Source organism: Gorilla gorilla, chromosome 14, assembly GCF_029281585.2.
Source record: "Gorilla gorilla gorilla isolate KB3781 chromosome 14, NHGRI_mGorGor1-v2.1_pri, whole genome shotgun sequence".
Lineage (NCBI taxonomy): Eukaryota > Metazoa > Chordata > Mammalia > Primates > Hominidae > Gorilla > Gorilla gorilla.
The window spans coordinates 46337345-46359901 of NC_073238.2; the positions used below are offsets into that span (position 1 = coordinate 46337345).

At 39.4% G+C, this 22557-nt stretch overlaps 1 protein-coding gene and 1 long non-coding RNA gene across 5 annotated transcripts in view; one reads left to right on the forward strand and one right to left on the reverse strand.

Annotated features, from left to right (window-relative positions):
• The window catches only part of FRY (FRY microtubule binding protein), a 451440-nt gene that overhangs the window by 172171 nt on the left and 256712 nt on the right, over positions 1 to 22557 (forward strand). For 3 of the 4 annotated variants that reach the window (XR_008671085.2, XM_055360538.2, XM_031001301.3), the window contains exon 1: positions 11939 to 12114. The exons of the other annotated variant lie outside the window; for it this stretch is intronic. Coding sequence is in view for 2 of the 3 variants with exons in the window: in XM_055360538.2 (XP_055216513.1) it covers positions 12045 to 12114 (70 nt within the window). In the remaining variant the exon portion in view is untranslated. Of the gene's footprint in view, positions 1 to 11938; positions 12115 to 22557 lie in introns of those variants that run through there. 4 annotated transcript variants of the gene reach the window in all.
• LOC115930420 (uncharacterized) lies at positions 123 to 11844 on the reverse strand. Its single transcript, XR_004067047.3, has 4 exons — positions 11700 to 11844; positions 7832 to 7923; positions 7461 to 7511; positions 123 to 6355 (listed from the first exon to the last, which is right to left on the reverse strand). It is a non-coding gene; the product is annotated as an uncharacterized lncRNA (long non-coding RNA).

The following is a 22557-nucleotide window of genomic DNA, read 5'->3' on the forward strand; positions in this document are numbered from 1 at the left end:
CTAGCAGTCAGGCATCTTCAGTCCTGGAGTCCAGACAGAAGGTGCCTCTACCACTAGGTGGGGATGTAGCAGCACCACAAATGAGTACACTACAAATGGAAAGACCCTCTAGAACAAAGGTGTTCAAACTTAAAAAATAAGAATAATTTATTGCAGTGAAACAACATATAATTAACCATTTTAAGGTGACCCTTCTGTGACATTTTGTACATTCATGGTGTTACACAACCACCACTTCTATCTAGTTCCAGCACATTTCCATCACTCCAAAGTAAAAACCCCTTCACCATTAAGCAGATTCTCCCAGTTCTTCACTCGCCGTAGCCCCTGGCAACAGCTGATCTGCATTCTGTCTCTATGGATTTACCTATTCTGGATATTTCTTATAAATAGAATCATACTATATGTGACCTTTTTGTATCCAGCCTTCTTCAATTAGCATAACATTTTGGGGGTTCATCCATGTTGTAGCATGTTCCCAAACTTCATTCCTTTTTATGGATTAATAATATTCCATTACATATATATGCCACCTTTCGTTTATTCATTGATCCATTGACAGACATTGAAGACTTTGAGCTATTATGCATAGTGCTGCTATGTATGAACATGCATGTACATATACTTGTTTGATAACTTGTTTTCATTTCTTTGAGGCATGTGTACACAGTGAAATTACAGGGTCGTATGCTAATTCTATGTTTAACTCTTTGAGGAACCATCAAATTCTTTCCATAGTAGTTAAACCGTTTTGCATTCTCACTAGCAGAGTATGAAGATTTCAAACTTTTTAAAACCATGACTTGCAATATAAAGTACATTTTACATTGCAACCCAGTATTTAACCGTGTGTATGTATACATACAAATATAACAGAGGTTTCATGAAACAGTACTCAACCCGACTGTGAATGATGCCCTCTAATGTATTCCCTCCTATTCTATGTCATTAGGAAAGTGTCTTGGTTTGACCCACCAAATTAACTCCACAACTCAAAGTTAATTTGCTATCAGTTGAAGTCACAGATATTTTCATCATCACTACAGTTGCTTTAGGCATATTGAAATATTATTTATGATCATTATTTTATTTAAAATTTCTTATGATTATTACGCCTCTGGATAATGTTATTTAAAGCACTATTTGAAGAAGCAGGTATATACAATACCACAATTTTGTGTTTTTTTAAATAGTTGAATAACTATGTTTCAAAATAATTGCTTCCTTTGTCACCCTGTGTCTTCCACATTTTATTCGTGTAAACACATTATTCTGAGAAGGAACTCATGGGCTTCGCCAGACTGCCAAAAGGCCTCATGGCACAAAAATACTTAGGAACATGCTAGACTACACTGTCCAATAAGGGAGCCATTAGCCACTTGTAGCTATTGTGTACAATATTGTGTACAATAGCTGCAAGATGGATGTGGCTAGTCCAAATGCAGATGTGCTGTCAAATACCCACTGGATTCCAACTATTTGGTACAAAAAATATTAAATATCTCACTAATATTTTTTATATTCATTAATTCTTGAAATGATTTTTGGCATATTGGGTTAAACAAAACAGATTATTAAAATTAATTTCACCTGCTTGTTGTTTATTTTAATGTAGCTACTTAAAAATTTAACACTGCGTGTGTGGTTCGCATTGCATTTCTGTTGGACATCACTGGCTTAGCACCAGATCGGAGTTCCAATCTTGGTGTTATCACAGGACCAGTAGTAATCACTGTTACTGTTACTGTCATTACTCCGCTGTGGGACCTACCCTGATAAATTTCAGTTTCCTCCTCTGGAAGTGTAGATATAAAGCCAAAGCAGAGCATATTGCTGTGCTTATTCTGTATTCAGCCTTTTTCCTAATACATTTCTCACTATTGGAATTGTCTAGTCATCTCATCTTTCATCCAGAAGTCTGGTGAAGGCCCACCTCCATGTCCCTTCCCTAACACTTCTGCTACCCCTTGTTGTAATGAACACAAAATATCAATTATATATGGGAAAATCAATATAATTTATATCCTTACAAGGTAAGGATATAAGAATTCATAGACAAATAAATATTTAAAAATAATTTTAAAGGATAAGAAAAAGGGGAAACTCCCTTGAGGAGCAAAGAAGGTGGAAAATAAGGCTTGTGGTAGGGTGGAGTAGTAATTTGACCACAGTTGCCACCCATCCTGTATTTATCCAAAGGCCAGAGTGGCATTTGGATAAGACTCAGGCAAACCACCAGCACATTCCTGGAGTTGATGAATGGCCACTTAAACAGCAGGACACCCCTGGCATGTCCCTAAACCCAAAACTAAAAGTCCAGCAGGCTATTACAATGAGGGAAGGTGCCAGCATGTGTCTTTAAGGGCGATGGGCTGAGCAGGGACCACTGACCCTCTTATTTGTCTGATTCTTACACTGATGGGAGTCCTGAGAATCTAATATTAGCACCCTGGGAATACAAAGCCCTTTCATCTACATAATCTCCTTTAAGATCATGAAACAACCTTATGTAAAGGGCAGTATCATGTGTACCTTATAAATGAGAAAGAAATAGGTCAAACACGTAAGTGGATCACTGAGGCCATTACTGGGTGGAGCAGGGTTTATCTGACCATGAGCTTGAGTTTCTCCACAGCTAACACTGAGGGTCAGAATCGTGACCCTCCACTTCTGTTTCCTTGGGCTTCTCAGAGTGATCTCACCCCTGTGGACGGTCTGCAAAGATCATTACTCTTGACCTCACTTCTGCCTCCTAAGCTGAGCCGTGCAGTTGGAGTCGCTCTTCCCACTAGCCTGCTAAGCTGCTGCCTTCCATCATTCAGACAGTTTCTGACAGCCCCACCCTCCTACACAAAGCCCTGCCTGTCTGGTCAAAGGAGGGTGGTGATTTCCCACCCTTTCTAAAAACACGCCTTGTAAGACTTTCTCTGTCCTCTAAAATATACTTGCTCCTTCACAGTCACATTTTCTACTACTGTACGGACATTGTCTGTGGGAGGGAAGGTGATGTATGGGTTTTTCTGCTCCACTGTTGTCGGGCTTAGACCACCATCTTCTAAAAGGCAGAAACCTGGGGTCTGTACCAGACAGCTCCATGAACAGATGGTCATTTTGAAGTCTTTGAAGGTGAAATCTGTGATGCTCAGTGAGGTATACACTTCTTTTTAAAGTGGTAGTTCCAAATGAAGTGATGCTGTAACATATCCTTAATTCCTTAGACCACTGTCCTTAATCTCAGTTGTAATAACCTGGCGTGTGACTATTGTTTATTCCTGGTTTACAAGAATTGTCTAGTTATATGGTTTCTATTGCTTTTCCTCTAAGCTGAACAAAGCACTTTGATACTACTTCATTAATTTCACAGTAGACAGCTTGATCGTTTTTATATTGATTTATCGCTTTCTAATCCCCAATTATTTTTTGGTCCTATGTCAGCTTCTCCTGCCAGTCAGACAGTGTGTGTTTTCATGGATACTCTTGACATGAGCTTTATTAGAACATAACCAAGAAGGTGAATCTGTTGCCAAAAAATTAAATAATGTTTGCCAAAGAGTTACACAGAATAATTTATTACTCAGTGTTCTGCTTTACCTATGCAATGGTTCCTCCCAGTGGTATAGAAAACCAAAGATTGGCTTGCCCTAAGAGATGAGGCAGTTTGGGGATGGGAAATAGTGTTCTTCTTTTAGTAGATAAATAACATGTCCAAGGTTATAGGATCGGGATCAAAATAAAAAGCAGAATCATGAGTTTCCTAATTCCCAGCCCTTCAACCTTTGCTAATAGGTAACTATAAACATGGTCATACCTAGAAAGAAAAAATTTTAGCACCTAGAAGGAAAAAAACATAAAATTTAAGTAGCATGCACTAAAAAACTATCCAAAATTTCTAGTTTTCCTCAATTTCATTGATTTGAAAATTATAGGTTTTAATAATTACGTACATTAAATGGTATCTTGAGGAAAAGTTGATCTTTCCCTTATTACTTAAACCCTACTATTTATTTTTGTGTATCAGATTGGTAACATTGGTGGGAATATTCACTCTAGCCATAAAAGGTATTTAATTTTTATCACCAAATAATAGGAGTATCACCCAATAACTTTAATACAACTATGAGAATGCTCTATTTTTTTGTTTTGCTAGATTATCATTCATACAGGGAAGAACCAACATTGTCTTAGTTCTCCTGTAGATGGCAAATCTAAAGGGTGATGACAACTGATATAAATATAATTGTTTTTTATACTGTTAAGCATTATGTATCTGCATTTTTGGTAAATAATAATATGCAAAGTTAATGCCTTTTTTTTTTTTTTTGAGATGGAGTCCTGCTGTGTCACCCAGGCTGGAGTGCGGTGGCAGGATCTCGGCCTACCGCAACCTCCACCTCCCAGGTTCAAGCAATTTTCATGCCTCAGCCTTCCGAGTAGCTGGGATTACAGGTGCCCGCCACCACACCCAGCTAAATTTTGTATTTTTAGTAGAGATGGGGTTTCACCATGTTGGTCAGGCTGGTCTTGAACTCCTGACCTCAGGTGATACACCCACCTCGGCCTCCCAAAGTGCTGGGATTACAGGCGGGAGCCACTGTGCCCAGCCGCAAATGCCATTTTTTGCTTCTTCAGAAGGGACTTAATATTTTATAATTATGTATTAATAGTTGGCTCCTATTGGGGCCATTTGTATTTGACCTGTTTGTATCTGAACGTAAATAATTTCTCGGGTTGCTGGTGGTATTCAAAAATAGGATAATAAAGTTATCATTAGTGTTGTATGCTTTCATGCTAAGGGGCATGAGGTAAATGCTGTCATGTTTTCTCTTTGCATACATGTCTTTAAATACATTAAATACTAAGTGTGCTATGACCTTATTCTGCAGAAATTGAAGTCGAATCTTTATGTGTACAAAATATGTATGAACCACAACATCTCCTGGTTTTGACTACAGGTTAATGATATCCAAATATGCAGACACTACTTTGAGAGGTTGATGAGAAGACTAAATTAGGTAAATTTTGAGATGATACTAACCTAACCGGAACCTCTAATCAAATGGAAGTTTACCCTGGGCACCAAATGTTATATGACTTAATATTACTAAAATGTTAAGTAATAGTGTTTGTATGTGCATGTGTTTAGACTTTCTTTACCTTTCCGAAACTTCCAGCCTTGTGGGCAGGTCTGCCTTACCTTGGTAGCCAGCAGAGGGGGATGGGGGTGGGGATCTCTCTATGATGGACAGGTTCATTCTCTCCTCTTCTTTTCTCTTTTCCTAACTTGACTATGGAGTTAAGGAGGCATTTTGTGCTGCATATTCTGGGTTCATTTCTCACTACAGATTTGCTACATAACAGTTGTCATCTGCCTAGGCACTCATGTAATCCTCATAACAGATTTGTGTGACAAGGCACTAGTTTACAGACGAGGAAAATGAGGCCATGAGATGCTCAACAACTTTGCCAACAATACAGCTTTTATATGATGGAGCATGGTCTGGTCTACAATGTCACTCCCCTTCTAATTAATATCCTTTGAATATTTGTTCTTTTTTTTTCTTTTTCTTTTTTTTTGAGACAGAGTTATGCTCTTGTCGTCCAGGCTGAAGTGCAATGGCACCATCTCAACAACCTCTGCCTCCCGGGTTCAAGCGATTCTCCTGCCTCAGCCTCCTAGCTGAGATTACTGGCACCCGCCACCACGCCCAGCTAATTTTTGTATTTTTGGTAGAAACAGGGTTTCACCATGTTGGCCAGGCTAGTCTCGAACTCCTGACCTCAGGTGATCCACTCACCTCAGCCTCCAAAAGTGTTGGGATTACAGGTGTGAGCCACCGCACCCGGCCTGAATATTTGTTCTTGAAGTCACCATTCAGTTGTCTGGAGCGGGGTCGGGGGAGAGGCGCAATTTTCCTTTCACTAGTGTGCAGGCCCGGGTTAACTGGTGCCCTAGTTCTAATTCATCCTAATGATGTCTCAGTGCCAGTTTTAGAGAAGTGCCCAGCAGGTGCCCAGTAGGTGTGCCCCTTTGTTCAGCTTTGTCTATGCATGCCCTCTGATATACAGCCCAGCCCCAAGCCTCAATATTAGGCCTGAATAAATACCATTCTTTTACCCCACTCTAGACCTGTCAAAACACCTTGGATGACAATGGACACATGGAGGGGGCATTCCATGTGCAGAGCAGAAAGCAGGGTAAATTCCAGGCTTTTTTTCCTCCACTCCCTGCTGCCACTTCTCGGAGTCTTTTATTGTCTTCTGCTTAAACCCTTCAGGGGCTTCCCATTGTGCTAGACTTCCTCCTGATTCCTTTGTCTTGGCTCTGGGTTCCTTATGAAACCCCTTCGCAGAGGAGCTGAGTAGGAAAGAAAAAATGAGTTCTGCTGCTATGTTTCAATGACAACAATTTTAGAAGACATGATTTTTCTTGTTTATGTTTGAATCTGGACAACAACAAGCTTTGCTATAATGAAGTTGTGTTGCATTCAAAAAATTTAAATGTATTTCAATTCATTGAAAAAAATTATTTGCAGTGGATAGTAATGGAGTAAATGTTTTTCAAAACTTGCTGAATCTATTTTTGTGAAGATTTATATATGTGGGTTGGATTTTTTAAGGGAATGATTATTGTGTTTGATGCTTACCACATGGACATTGTGTGGCATCATTTCATATTTTTTCTCTAATATTTCTTAGGATAGGATAGATCCGTCCAAATCATGCATCAAAAATAGGTCAAAAGAGAAGTTTGTTATTTATCTCAACACTTTGTCCTTTAGGTTATCTCTAAAAAGCCTCTTATTCTACTGTTTAAAGAAAAACAAAACCCTTTTTCCATACTCATCACCATTGATTGTAACTGCTGTCTTTCTATCTCAATTCAGGGGATGCTTAATTTGATTTGGAGCTGTTCTTAAGATACAATGTATAATAGTGGGAATATAATATAGTTCATGCTTTTTTGGAAGTTGAGACTGCTGATCAAAAATTGATAAAGCAATTATTTTCTTGCATTTAGCGATTTTCCTTTGTTTCTTCAGGATGCTAGTGAAACATTTCTGCCTAACATTCTGTTCATGAATGTACATGTCACTCTGTGACAGTAATTACACATGTGTACCCACGTGCATCTGTCTACAAGAAAAGGGGGTGGATTCCAATCATAATCCAATCAACTCAATCAGATGCTTTAAAATCATTAGGTAATGGCTCTTGATGTTGGCATGCATCCAGACTGTTTGCAAGGCTTTGTTTCCACATTTTTTTTTGAATGCCACACAATTTAGCCTCAAAAAAATGTTCAAAATGCTTTTAAAAAAAGAGTAAACTAAGTGTGAATTAAAACAAAAAATTGCATTTGTTATACATTTTTTTCCCACAGGCAGCAGATAACAGGCAGACATGACAAGCTTGCTCATTCACTTATTCACTCAACATACGTTTATTGCATGAGGACTTACCGTGTGCTACAGAGATGTAAGGAACACAAAGCTGAGTAAGACACAGGTCTTCTGGAGGGAGAGATGGGACAGATGGTTATAATTGGGATCAAGACAGGAGGAGAGTAAATGCCATGGATTATGAGATATAGTCCCTGTATCCTTTACCACCCTCATCCCACTCTGCTACATGGCTTGCTAGGACATAGGTACATAGGTGACCAATAGGTCACTCCTTCTGACCACCTCCTTCCCACTGACCACCCAGAGCTACCACCAGCCCATGTGGTATCTTGATAAAAAAAAAAAATAGGCACCCCTTCCTCTGGATTGAGTCCTGGGCTGATGCAGACCCATGCCAGGGTAGAAGCAGCCCACTGCCACCTCTGTACCTGCCAAATTGGAGAGTTGAGTTCAGACTAGATTTCCATCCTCAGTCACTCCATCTCCACTCTAGGTCAGACATCCTTGTAGAGAGCACCGCCTGTATAATGAATCAAATTAATGTAAAAAATAAAGGCATTCTTCTCTTGGTTTCTCGGAATTGGATACAGCCCCCAGGGAATACATCACCCAGGCCAAAGCCAGGCAGGAAGACAGTGAATAGGCTGGGAGAGTCAGTGGGACCTGAAGCGCCTCTGCTGTGTTAGGGAGTACCTTAGCATCTCTTCCTGAACTTTTATTTATTTATTTATTTTTATTTTTTGAGATGGAGTCTTGCTCTGTTGCCCAGGCTGGAGTGCAGTGACACAATCTAGGCTCACTGCAACCTCCGCCTCCTGGGTTCAAGTGATTCTCCTGCCTCAGCCTCCCAAGTAGCTGGGATTACAGGCGGGTGCCACCACGCCCAGCTAATTTTTGTATTTTTAGTAGAGATGGCATTTCGCCATGTTGGCCAGGCTGGTCCTGAACTCCTGACCTCAAGTGATCCACCCACCTTGGCCTTCTAAAATGCTGAGATTACAGCCGTGAGCCACTGTGCCCAGCCTCTTCCTGAGCTTTCTCTAAAGAACTTGGTAACCATGATTCTCACCTTGCTTGTGATTTTTAAAATAAAAATAAAAAGCAAAGTTATGACAAGTGACTCAGGGTCTAAAACAGACCTAAATTTTACTAGCTATATGAGTTTGACCTTGTTTTATGCCTCCTTAAGCCTCAATTTTCTCATCTGTAAAATGGGACTAATAATAGTACTTACTTCATAGGTTTGAGGTGAGGATTAAATATAAAAATATATATATTTTTAACTACAATATTTATATTCAACAAATGTAGATGGTGTCATTTAGTGTCATCACTTGTGTCAGGCCACTTTCCGACTTTTTCCCCACTCTTTGATAGCATTTTGTAAGGCCTTCCACTTTTCCTGTTATCTTTCACTCAGTCCCCAACATCTATGCCTAATTCCATGATTGACAATTCATTGTATGTTCTCCTAATATTTTTAAGGAAGGATCCCTCATTTTTACAGGTATGAAAGCTGAGATAGCTTTAGGTCCTCTTAAATCATAACTGAAGTCACTAGCAAGCCAGGAACACATTCAGATTTTACTGTTGCATTTTAAAGTACCTCTGTCCAGGTGCCTCTTCTGACTAATTTTTTTAAGCCCCCCAGAGAGAGAGGAGACAAAAGGATAAATGTTTCAACTCAGCTTGCAGCAGGTGTCATTCTATTTGATTTGCAGGCCTTTCAACAAAACAAAAGCCCTTTTCTGTTCTTTTACAATATATGTCCTCTTTAAAGGTACTCGAATGAAGAAAAAGCATACACTGGACAAGATTTCTGGTTCTAAGAGACAGAAACTGGGCTCTTAGATGTGATTCACTCTTCACAGTGAAAGCTAGATGGCATTGAAAACATTATTTTCTAAGTAGCATTTACATTTTTATGATCATTTCCCTTGAAATATATATGAGTGGCATTCTCAGCAAGTTAGTATATTTATAGTAGTTAAATACTGAAAACTTATGTATTTAAGTATTGAAAACTTTAAAAAGCCAGTTAAAATTTTTTTAAAATAAAGTCAACAGAGAGAATCTCTATATATTTGAGTAACAATATACAATAGCATGTTTGCTTATTGCAACTGATTTTAAATGTCTCCAACTTGCTCTCCCCAAATAGTTACCACTGGTGTTCAAAAGTAATATATCTTTTAAACCACATAAAGAGTAAAGAAAAAAAGTATTTGGCTTTTTAAAAAAAAGTTCTATTCTAGAGTCACTAAGGATTCATAATAAGAATGAATGGGCCAGGCGCAGTGGCTCATGTCTGTACTTTGGGAGACCAAGGCAGGTGGATCACCTGAGGTCAGGAGTTCAAGATCACCCCAGCCAACACTGTGAAACCCCATTTCTACTAAAAATACAAAAATTAGCCGGGCATGGTGGCGCATGCCTGTCACCCCAGCTACTCGGAAGGCTGAGGCAGGAGAATCGCTTGAACCCAGGAGGCAGAGGTTGCAGTGAGCCAAGATTGCGCCACTGCATTCCAGCCCAGGCGACAGAGTGAGATTGTCTCAAAAAAAAAAAAAAAATCAATGTAGCTAAAATTTAATGAAGTGTTAACTATGGGCAAGATACTATGCTGAGCCCCTTTCATACATAGTGTTATTTATTGTTTCCAACAACTGTAGGAAGAAGGTACAACCCCATTTTACAGATGAGGAAACGAAGGCTTAGCAAAGTTAATAGCTTACTTTGGGGCTCAAAGCTAGTAAGGACTGGTGCCAGGAGCGAACATGGGGCCCTGCCTTGAGAGCCCATGCCATCATTAATTGCAGGGCACTGTGCAGCCTACCTGTTCATTCACTGCCATCTGAGTCTTCGGCAAGCATCAGATGGGTGTAGGTATGAAATTTATTTTCAGATATAATAATTGTTTCAAGGTAAAACCTTTGGGTCTTATTTTACCTAGAATCCATACATTCAAAGTACAAGTGATAAAATCAGTTCAGCAACTCTAGTATGCACATGAATTAAAAAGAAGTCAATCTGGTGAGAGATTTCATCAGAATAAAGTGTATAAGTGGAGTTGGAAATCTGAGTGATTGAGTGCTTACCATTTGGGTAAGTGTAATGAGTTTGAAAAACTAATTATATTGATAAAGTATCTTAGGGCCTTTCAGAACATAGTTCTAAAAGTTTTATTTAGTGTTGAATTTTTAAAATTCTTTGTCTTAAAAATTAAAGTACATTGTAGTCTTTCCCTTCCATTTTTAAAATGAACTGTTAATCTAGGAAGTCCTGTTTGTGTGTTGATTTGGGGAGTTAGCCCAACATTTGCTATGTTAAATACTTATTAACATGGTTTATTACTTTTTTCTGTTTTTTAGACAACATTAATCATGAATGTACTGGGACTTGGGAAGGATCCTGTGGTTTATGAGATAGTTGGCCAAATCCCACCTCTTCCAACATAACCTGTCATTATTAAAATATAATATTCTTATTTAATCCCCTGGTCAAGCTAAATGATAATGTGAAACAAAGCTAACCAAAATCAGGACACCTGATATCAAGAATTCATGAAATCAAAAGCCATTGTAGAGCAAGGAATCTAATGCTTTTGCTTCTTATCCTTTTCATACAAATAAAATAAGCTTCACTAGGCTTGGTGAGTCTTAGAAATGAGAGGTTTGAGAATAAGATCCATTGTGGAGTGTGTGACGTTACAAAAACAAGCCAACTAAGCAGTGTGTACTGTCCCCTTAGAGTGCACACGTTCGGGCTCCGATGCCCCTTGAAAAGACTGCATTTCTGGGAGGGAAAAGTAAAAATGCAGATACCACCATGCGTGTGGAAGGCAGGGAAGAAAAAGCCCAGACAAGCGTCCTCTTGTTGAGTCTCTTTACTGCAACGAGGCTGACGGATGGGGTTTTTCAAAACGTCGCTGCAACCAGATGCAGGGCTGCAGCTTTGCTTACCGCAGCGTGCTGCAGTTGTGTTTATTTCAGGGACAGACACAAGGGGAAGCAGCAGCCAGAGCACACCCGGGCCGCTCACGGGAAGCCTTGCTGAAGAGAGAGGATCCGCAGAAGCTGGGAAATTCCTCCCGCAGCCTAGGCGGAGACTGAGCCGCGGCTCAGGTTGAGACAGTGGGCAGGGGCAGGGGGCGGCGCTCCCGGCCCATCCCTTAGCCCCGCGGCGGCCGTGTGGGCCGGAGGCTGCCTGCACCGCGTCAGGGAGGCCGGCCTAGAAACCCTCCCTCCCAGAAGAAAGCCGATCCCAGTTCAGGTGGGGTCTTCCTCGGTTGCGTACCTGGCTGGAGCCGAGCTGGTGGGCGGCCGGCAGCTGGCGTTTCTGGTGATGACAGCCCCGAAATGAAAGCAGCGCGGCCGCCGCCTCCGAGGGCTGCAGGGAGATCAGCGTCCAGCAAATAAGAAGCAAGTCCTGGACCCGGAGGAGGAGGAGCGGCCGAGCATCTCTCTCTGCTCCGCGGTGTCCTTTAGATGAGGACTCCCGGCCGGAGCCGGAGGTGGATCCGCAGAGCTGCCTCTGGGCGCCTGACCCGGCGCTGACATCACAACCTGTGACAGGCGCATCACGCCCGGTACCTGCTCCCGGCCGCTGCCCGTCCTCCCAGCCTCTTTGTATGCCGCAGACATGGCCAGCCAGCAGGATTCGGGCTTCTTTGAGATCAGTATCAAATATTTACTGAAATCCTGGAGTAATAGTGAGTAATAGAAAATAACCTTTTTGTTTGTTTGTTTGCTGGATGTTGCATAAGGCTGGAGACAGAAAATCTCAACTGGACACATATGTTTGTGAGCCACGGAAGTTTTTCTTTTTTTCTTTTCTTTTCTCTTTCTTTCTTTCTTTCTTTCTTTCTTTCTTTCTTTCTTTCTTTCTTTTTTTGCTTCCATCTGCTGTGAAAATCAAAATGTCAGAGACTGAACTAGCTTTCCTTAAGTGCAAAGGCTGCAATGGAATTACAGTAGATTGTGTTTGATTAAATTTTCAAGTGAGGCAGCCCTTCAGACTCTGGGGGAGCTCAGGATCAGGCATTCCTGGCTGCATTTCCTGCCTTGATGTTTATTTGATTTGTTCAGGCTTTCTCTAAATATTTTGTGAAGTGTGATTTAATCAAAGGGGTGTGGCAGGGTTTCAGAGTACTTTGTAATTGTTTTTTTAGGGTATTGTCTGAAGAAAGAAAAGTACTTAATAGTCCAAAACCTAGGACATCCTTTTTGTATATAGAGGCATCTGCAGATTTATTTCATCTCTCCCTCTTCCATGTGGATGATGTTCTGAATGCCATTTAATATTTGAATTTTTAAAAATCCTGATGTTTGCTATAGTCCAAATAATGTGCTTTTTTGAAACATAAACAAGTGAGGTTCTGACCCTAATTATTTATTAGGATAGCAGAATATGATGGCTTCTGAAGTTCCATTTCTGACCTACATAAGGATTTTAGCAATACGCTATTTCAAAAAGACAACCTCTAAGCTGTCGTGGATCTGGAATCAAATTAAAATGAGGCCTTCAGGTGATCAATGATGCCTTGTATTTTCCGAACAGTTTAAAAACAAAGTCTTCTCTATTTCACTAACAGCCTTTGTACTTGCTTTGGATAAAAGATCAGCAGGTATTACTGATGCTTTATTGTTTTAAATAAAAAAATTTTTCCCATGAAAATTTTAATATTGTATTATGTGCATACTGATTAACCTACCTGTGCTCAAAGAGCTAGTGATTAATTGTCTCCTACACAAATGACCTGTGGCCAAGATTGTTCTTATGTAAACAAAACCTGGGCAGGAGAACCTGTGCTGCAATTGCTTTGAGGAAAAGAGCTAAAGTACCTTCAGCCTTAAGGTATTCAGGGATGTGCATCTCTAAATGATATCCATAGAAACCATTTTTTCCAGGTCATTTTGCACCACTGTATACACTATGGGGCTTGTCTGAAGCTGTTTTTCTACAAGTGGGAAGCCATTTGGGAGTAATACTGTTGCCCAAACAGCATTCTTTACTTGTCATAGCTATAAATCATTTAACTTGGACTCATTATTTGTATAATACTTTACACTCAAGGATGAATCTTCCTTTGTCTATCTGCTCTTTGATTAATGAAAAGAATTTGACATACAGTGTTCTTTATGGAGCAGTTTTCCAATAACTGAAAAAACTCACTTTTGAGTTTGACATCAGTACGTGGTTTTTAAACATATTTGATTATTCCAAGGCCAGACTGTTTTCTTCCATCAATTTTTGTCATTGCCTCATTAAATAGAAAATTATGTTGTGACAATACTGAGGCCAATGGGATTTCTTTTAAAAATTTCTCTCCCCTTGTCTATTTTCAAATCACTCTAGATAAAGTATATATTCTCTCCACCCTTCCTAAACTCCTCTCCCCACATACATACATCAGGAAATGATTCAAAATGACTGTTCATTTCTACTTTGAGAATATCTGTGATACAATTTTGAATTCTTCCAATTCATTCAGCAAATATTTATTGAATACCTACTATGTGCCAGGCTGTGGGGCTACGCAAGGTGAATAAGACACAGTCCCTGCCCACTATATTAATTTTTTTATTTCAGAGTAGTGAAGTTGGTGGCTTTCCAGCATTCTTTTGAGGGGGAGAATGTTTTTCAGTCCTTTCTTGAAAGAGGAAGAGGAAATATACTTTGTTTATCTTCTTTAAGCTTGTTACAACACTTACCTGCTTACAACCTAGCATAGTTCTCATTGCTAAGTTTTACATATTTTGAGCAGCAAAGAGATAAAGGAATTTGTCTGTGTAGAAGGCAAAGTAGAAACAGAAGCCCTAAGGCTCAACATACTCAGTGTAACCTTGGCTGAGAGGATGCACCATGAGGCAAGCGGCTAATTGCACCTGCATGCACCTGCACGCGCATGCCTGGCCTCACAAGTTTGAGAGGTGAGGATGTCCGCCCACATACCTGAATGGAGACTCAGCCTCTTAATTATATGGTGGTGCTTATTTACAAAAGTGCAGTAATTAAAAAGCAATAAAACAAACTCTATAACTATGACTGGCTGTTTTGCAAGGTGTTAGAAGAAAGGTAATTCCATAAGCGTTTCCAAGTAAAGCTTTCCATATTTTTTTAAATGGCACATTGTGGGGAAAATGTAATTATATATATATTAGTCCCCTCCAAAGAATTCACAAGCCAATAAATAGATCAGTTGCTTGCTAGTGAGATGTACTAGCTTTCATTCGATGTTCATTTTGGTGTTCTCCTCTTTATCGGCACGTCTACTCTGTCATGCTGCCCTTTGATTTGAATGGAGGTGGGAATTAAAATGGCCTTGATGTCTGGAAATAAAATGTCCTATGTAGACCTGAATATGGAGGCTTTCCTATCCCCTTGGATGTCTGTCCTGTTGCTCTTCCCTGCTCTTATCCAGCCCTTCCCCAGCTGTCTAGTGGTTCTCACGGCTGCGGCCCCTTGTTAATCATGGCCACAGCCTCCACATGCCCTTCTGAGTTTAACCTGGAATGCTCCAGTGGTGTCCTCACAGTCAAAGGCTGCTCCCCACCTCCCTTTTGCCTCTGAGTGTCAGTGGTAGCCACTCAGGACCCTCTTTGAGCTCCTCGTTCATCCTCTCTCATGTTTTTCTGCTCCAACCAACCAAGCTTAATCTACTCACTCTCCTCTGTATTTAACTAACATGCTCCCAAATTCATGCCTGTACACCCATCAGTCTCCTAATAAGGCCTCGCTTACCTAGAATGTAAAAATGGCAGGGCCAAATGGGCTTCAGATCTCTTGCTCCTGCACTTGCATGGCTTCGGACAGTTAAGTAATCACTCTCAGTTTCCTCATCTGTAAAATGTACGCAAAAATAATGGGTACCTCATAGGAGTAAATGAGGTATTAAGATGTAAAGCACTTAGCACAATACCTAGCACATTGTAAATGCCCAATAAACATTAAAATAATATTCATGTACTCTAATGCCCTCCTCCCTTCTAAATCCACTTCAAATCGGATGTAGACCATGTCTTCCCTTAGCCTTGGCATCCAAAGTGGGTTATTTTATGAGTAATCAACACTTGCTACACTCTAGAGAAGAGAACTACATAAATAAATGTCAAAATTAGTTGGTTATTTTGGGCTGTTTTTTTTTTCTCCCAGATTTACATTTTTAACTTTACCCCTTGACTACTTTAACTTTCCACCTCACTTACTATTAAAATATCCCACTTATCCTAAGTGCATACTTTCTAGCAGCTTGGGAGTTGGTCTGGGAATTTTCTTAGTGGCAGAAAGTCACTTTGGCCTCTTAGGTTTGCTAGAGAACAAGTTTAAAGTGGATAGTTCAAGCTATTTTCCAGGAGAGAAGGGCTTGCTGTATACCACTTCACAGAGCTGGTGTGTGAGCCCCCACACTAATCTGAAAGCTCTAAAGGGCGTCCTTGTGTCTCTGTCCACCCCAGGATGCCTGATGAACACACAGGGCCCAATGAATGAAGGTACATTCAGAATCTGTTCAACACCTTGCTTTTTCCAGGGCAGTGTGAATCCTTCCTATAACATATGGCAAATCTTGCTACACCATCGAGGGAAACTTTTGAATGCCCATTAACTCTTTCACATATTTAGAATTTCATTGACAAGTGAACTGCTCTGGGGAACTGAACAATCTCTTTGCAGTAGGAAGGTGTTGGTGTGCATTGTGAAATGTCTAATGTTGCTCTAGAAAAATCTTGCATCACTTAGGAGCATCAGATTCAGCATTTTTCAGGTATGTTGTAGTGAGTTAAGTTGTAGTGATAAGCCCAGGATCTGTTCAACATAGAAATACTGGTTAGTATGAGGTCAGCTCTGGGGCCAAAGAGAAAAGTCATGTGCAAGTGAGGTTAGAAAACATCTCAGATTCTCTGCAGAGCAGTGTTTATTGATGCCTGTTTATGTTGCAAGTGTACCTGAAGGACACTATGAGAAAAGCTTAAGAAAATCTCAAAATTAATTTCAGTTTTAACCTCTGTATAGACTTGGTTGAAAGAAGTGGAAAACTAAGAAGGTTAACTGAGTTGCCTAAATCCAGCAAAGGGGTACAGATCAAGTGCAAGCATATTTAATTGGGTTCTTTAAATAGAGGAAGTGCCCAGCACTGCTCCAGGCAATTAGAAGGAGACTTACTCCAGTGTCCCATCCATACCCTCTCTAAGGCCACGGGGTCACTTCTGCTAAAGTAGTTTACAGCTCTAAGGAAAAATAAAACCCCAAATCAACATCCATGTTCTCAAAATAGAAAGGATCTATCCCTGGGCTTATGATTAAGACAAATCAGAGGGGTTTTTTTTTCCCATTCAAATGCATGAACAGTTCTTAAATAACAATAACTGCCACTCTGTATAAAATACTATGCTCCATGATTTATATAGAGGGCAACCACAAAATTGTTTTTCCCAACTGTGACACTTTTGAGAGTGAAAGTTAATAATTATGCTGAGACACTGGGTGCAAACGGGGACTGCCCTCAGCAAAGGACGCCATATGACCACTCTGTTTATTATCTTCACTCTTTCCAATAACCCTGTGAGTTTAAGTGTCATGCACATTTTCGATGAAAAAAAAAAATCAGGACTTGAGATAGAGATTTGCTCAAAGCTAGGATGGTAGTAAGCTCCATAAACCCCTCCCCCATTCCAGGTGATAATTGCATTGTTTGTTTTAATCACTCAAGGGACCAAAGGATAAAGAACACTGTGAGGAACTTAGTGCTTTATAGGTACTTTCATTTTTATTTTTGTTGGCTGATGTCCCTGCCAGTTCTTAGCCTTCTTCACCCTCTCTCCTTCCCTCCCTGCTCTTTGTCTCTCTGTTTCTGTCTCTCTCTCTTTTACACACACACACACACACACACACACACACACACACACACACACGTGCTGGAGAGCACCATCCCCTCAGCATAGGCCTATTTGAAAGACCTTAAGTGTTCACAAGTCTTTTCCGTCATTATTGCAAACAATACATAGACAGTTCTGTGCCCTATGATCATTTGATTAAATGTATATAGACATTCACAAAATAGGATTATAGTAATAAGGCACATTTCTTCTGTTAGGAGTATTTTATGTGTATTTTCCCTAGTTTCAAAAGTAAATAAAAAAGCATGAATGATGTTTACTTTAGAATGGTAGTTTGCTTGCCTTGCTGAGGGTTCTCTGATGTATTGTTTTTCTGTTTAGGAAACAGTAGCAAATTCACTAATTGTCTTTAGCAGTGAGATCAGGGAGAATATTTCCAGGGATAATGGAAATCTATCTATAATTCAGGTATCTCATTTACTTGATAGCTCTGGCCTGCTCCATCATAAAATCATGTACAGGACTGGCAGCACCAAGATAAATTTTGACTTATTTGCCTGCTCTTGAATGCTGCTTGATGAAGTCCCAACAAGAATTGAAAGAGAAAGGCAAACAGCAGTAGGCAAGAAGAGATGACCCGGATAATTTTACAATCTGAGAATAGCTCGGACATTTGAGAAAGTTGCCAATATTTAGAGGTTTCAACTGATATAACATGCAAAGATTCTCCTATCCTACCCTAAAAAGACAGCTGTTTCAAAACATTTTAATACCCATGACTCAGTAATTTTGGGTACAGTTTAAGGAGTCAAATAGGTTACATATATCCTAATCATCTTATTAGTAACTTCCATATTTCTGAGTCTTATGTGATATTAACACTGAACTGGTGTCAGATGTGAGTTTGGGCTAATGAGAAATGACATTTTACTATGTTAGGGGCTGTTCTGTAGACTAATAGACACAGATATAAGCTTTTTATGCAGGTTCTGTTACTGGTACTAAACCTTACATTTATTTAGTGCTTTGTAGTTTGCCCAGCACCTTCAAACACATTACCTCATTTGATGAATGAGATGCACTGATTATTAATTAGCTAGTTTCTTCTTAAATGCTCCTGGTTTAGAATAAGACTTAATTCTTCCTAAGTTCAGTTTGTGTGGCATGAGATACCCACATGGCATCATGTAGGTATATTTTGAGAAGTTTCAGATCAGATTTAAATGAACAAATAATGATCTTCATCCATGGTGTTTACCTTCAAATAGAACTTTTAAAAAATGCAATATGGCTTGGTATTTATCACTTAAGAAATACAGAGGTAAGTCTGTCCAAAAACATATGTATTATGATTTTCTGAATTTATTTGTACCCTAGAATTTCTCTTAGTCCTCTTTTTTAAACATTTAAACATTTATAATTTTTCTTAATGTGGTGCCTTCTGGAAACCATCCACCATTTGCACACTACCCCAGTGCAGAAGATTTAGCAAGTAACCAGTTCCTGGAAACGTGAATGGCATTTGTGGAACAAGATAATACACAACTTAACCTCATTTTTTTTCATACTAATGTCTTTCATTTGATAGATGCCATTCATCATATTCCTTTTAACATTGCTCCATCACAGAACTGCCAGCTATGTGAATAAGAGAATGCTTTCTCTTTCTTTGAGCTGAAAAGGTTGCATCTTCTAGGCTTGGAGAAACAATGGGAATGGGCTTTTCCATAAGACCGTCTTTACTTACCTTTCTGTGCTGGATTATACTGCAAATCTTACTACCTAAGCATTAATTTTTCTTGGTTATTGCTCCAACATGCAACAGTGTCAGAGAAGCAAGGCAAGCACTATTTAATACCTGTTTACTGAGCATCAACTAAGCACAACGCACACTTTGTTTTGGGATCTTCATAAATGCATCCCACCTGGATCCTTCATCCAGGCTCTCAGAGCTTCCTTTCCTTCCTTGTTAGATTCAGAATTCAGTTACATTAATGCAGAAGTTTCCAGGACTTCAGGGATCCTAGGGAGAGGTATCCAATGATGTTTCAGAGACAGAGTAGGCCCTAGAAAATTTTACTGTGGGAGAATGTGTTTGATAGATTCTGTTGAATTTAACTTTATGGATTTGTACTTTCACTACATCAGAGAACCATCAGAAGTACAGGCAATGGTCTGTAAGAACAATTTCAAATATTTCTTCCAGCAGATGGCTGAAGGAGAAGAGGAAATGTAAGCTGTTTACCCTGGAACACTTGACCAGATTTCAGAATATGGGGCAGCAAGCATTTCAGACAGGCATTCCTTACATTAGAAAAATGTGAAGAGGAGTTGCCATGTTTATCAGAATTTTGCACATGGGACAAATTTAAAGCCAGTTGTCTTTCATGCTGAGTGGTTCTCTCACTCTTCAAAATACTTGGGTGATTAAAGAGAAGGGCTGTGTCTGTCTGTCTGTCTCTCTCTTTCTTTCTCTCTCTCTCTGTCTCTCCCCCACCTCCCCTCCATATGTGTGTGAGAGAGAAAATAAATTATATATTTCCATAAGTTCAATTTAATGATCAGATATCTCACCTATATTCTTACACTTTTCTATTTTTCACAGAATATACAAGCACAGGCATTTAAATGTTAGTCACCCAAAACTCCAGATGCTAAGCAGTGAAAGTTTATATTCTGCCAGCATATCAGACTCTGTAATGAGTCTGATTTGGTTTAATTCCTTTCTACTGTTTAGTCATTTGATGAGCTGCAGATGGAAATTTAAGCCAAAGCCATAACATTTCAGCTAATACTTTTTATGCTGCTGTAAGAATTTGTTGTCATGTCAATTTAAGAGAGTTGAAATCTTTTTTGAGAAGGCATTGAAATCTGCATTAAGTGCTTTTATCAACTCTAATTTGATATACAACTCTGACTGCTTCTGCTGTTCTTAATCAATTGCAAAGTGCAAAGTAGTTTAGCAGTGGAAGACGGCTTTGCAATTCCAGGATTTCTCAGCTAATGCCACAAGCACAACATTATGGAAATATACAATTAAATTTACATTAAAGATTTTTCCTATGCTTAAGAAACACCAGGCCAACTTCTTTGAGTTTAGCCTTAAATAGGTAAATATGTATTTTGGCAGCCATGAAAAGAATAGGGTATTAGATTAACTAGGGCAATACTTTGGTAAAATTCCATTGGAATGTTATGTTTATGCAGGAGAGATTTGGCCAATCAATAAGATGGTTTATTTTGTAAGTCAAATCAATAAAATGTTTGAACTGTATAAATACAAGATTGGGTTTTTCTTCTCTGTTTTTCTGTTATTTTTCTGTGTGTGACCTTGGCTTTCTCATTCTCTCATTTTCTTATACGAAAGGAACAAACCTGACACTTGTCTGTCACTGATTAATGTGAAGGGTTTTGAATACTTCCACTGAAAAATGAGGTTTCGGTAAACATCATGATATTCATCAGTTATTTCTCCTGCACCATTAAAGCCAGACTGAAGGAGACTGAGTTGTACATTATTGAACTTGACTGATAACTGGTGGCTGGATCTCAAGCCTAACTTTCTAAGGTTGGTCAGCTTCTTGGACTAGCTTGCTTTTCAGTATTCTGAATAAGAAGAAGTTGTCACACTACACAGCCTATCAGGTTCTTTCTGTTGTTACTTTTTGCAGTTAAATCACTGTATATCTAACTCAGTAAATCTGAACAGGATTGTCTCCAATATGAAGTGCCAGTATTCTTGGTCTGGACACAGGCATGTTTTTTTTCTATAAAGTGAGATATGGTGTTTATGGAAATTGCTGGCATTCTGAAGGTTTTTAAATATATGATGATAGAGCTAAAGGATACTCTCCTACATTTCAGTAGATATCATGTTTCAGTTAACCCATGATGAAATACGAAAGGTCATAAGAATGCAAGAGGCTGTTAGAAAATCTGTCTGAAACATCTTTGGTTCACCTTTACTTAATGCCTACAGCTTAGGTAGAAAGCTCTGTGACAGCATTAAAGAATTTTAAAACGAAAAAGTTGCTCTAGGTGAACAGATTGCCTATGAACATAGCAGACTGTAACCAGTGAGTTTACAACTCAGTGTTTACAAGTAAGAGCACCAATTAAAAGACAAATTGAAGTTTTTCTTTTTAAGAAAGTCTGCTTTTCAACTTTTAGTTTATGAACACTACATGTTTAACACATCTCCCCTAAAAATGAGGGCTTGCAATTGAATGACAACATGGACTTAGCTATAGTATCACTTGTTCTAACACCCCTAAAATTAATCTTCTACCTTTTTTTTTTTTTTTTTTTTGAGACAGAGTCTAGCTTTGTTGCCCAGGCTGGAGTGCAGTGGTGCAATCTGGGCTCACAGAAACCTCTGCGTCCTGGGTTCAAGCAGTTCTGCCTTAGCCTCCCGAGTAGCTGGGATTACAGGTGCCCGCCACCATGCCCTGCTAATTTTTGTATTTTTAGTTGAGACGGGGTTTCACCATGTTGGCCAGGCTGGTCTTAAACTTCTGACCTCAAGGGATTACAGGCATGAGCCACTGCGCCCAGCCAGTCATCTACTTTCTTAATGAGAAATTCAGCTTCCTTAGGGAGTTTTGAGGGTCACGCACTGAGTGTTTTGTTTCACTTTCCTCATGATTTGGTGGTGGCCCTGAGGCCTGTTGTCAGCTTCTCTTCCAGGTTGAGGGTGCAAGACAACCTGTCTCCCTTCTGTTTTACTTGATTGAATACAGCTGCAAGAGAATAGGAAAATCAGAGATGTTTTTGTGTCTTGCCTGCTGATTTTATGTTTCATTTATAAGAAACCCCCAGTGCTTATCATTACAGGAAAGCTAATCCTAGTTCATGCCAATTGAGAGATCAATTTTTGAAGGGGTTTGAAAACCTGGTCCATTTTCATCTGGCAGAGTAAACTACTTTGTTCTCAACTAACAATTTAAAATGTTTGAACTTTAAGAAAGATCAAAATTGTAAGTGAGAATGAAGATTCTAGCACATTTTAAATATCAAAAAATCCATTTTATCTTAGCCTCTTTTCCTTTATTTTGTTATCTGTTTTGTTAACCATGTCAATCCTTAGCACCACTTTCTAGAGGGGAAGAGGAGTGGACATTTAAATTATATTGTCTACAATTAGTCAACCACTTTATGAAAAGAAGGAAGGAAGAAGGGAAGAAGGGAAGAAGGGAGGAAGGGAGGGAAGGAGGGAAGAAAGGAAAAGAATCAGAGGGAGAAGAGAGAAAAAAATACAAATTGGAAATGATTACTGTAGGATTTTGAAATCAGTGACTTTCATTTCTAAATCCCTTGTT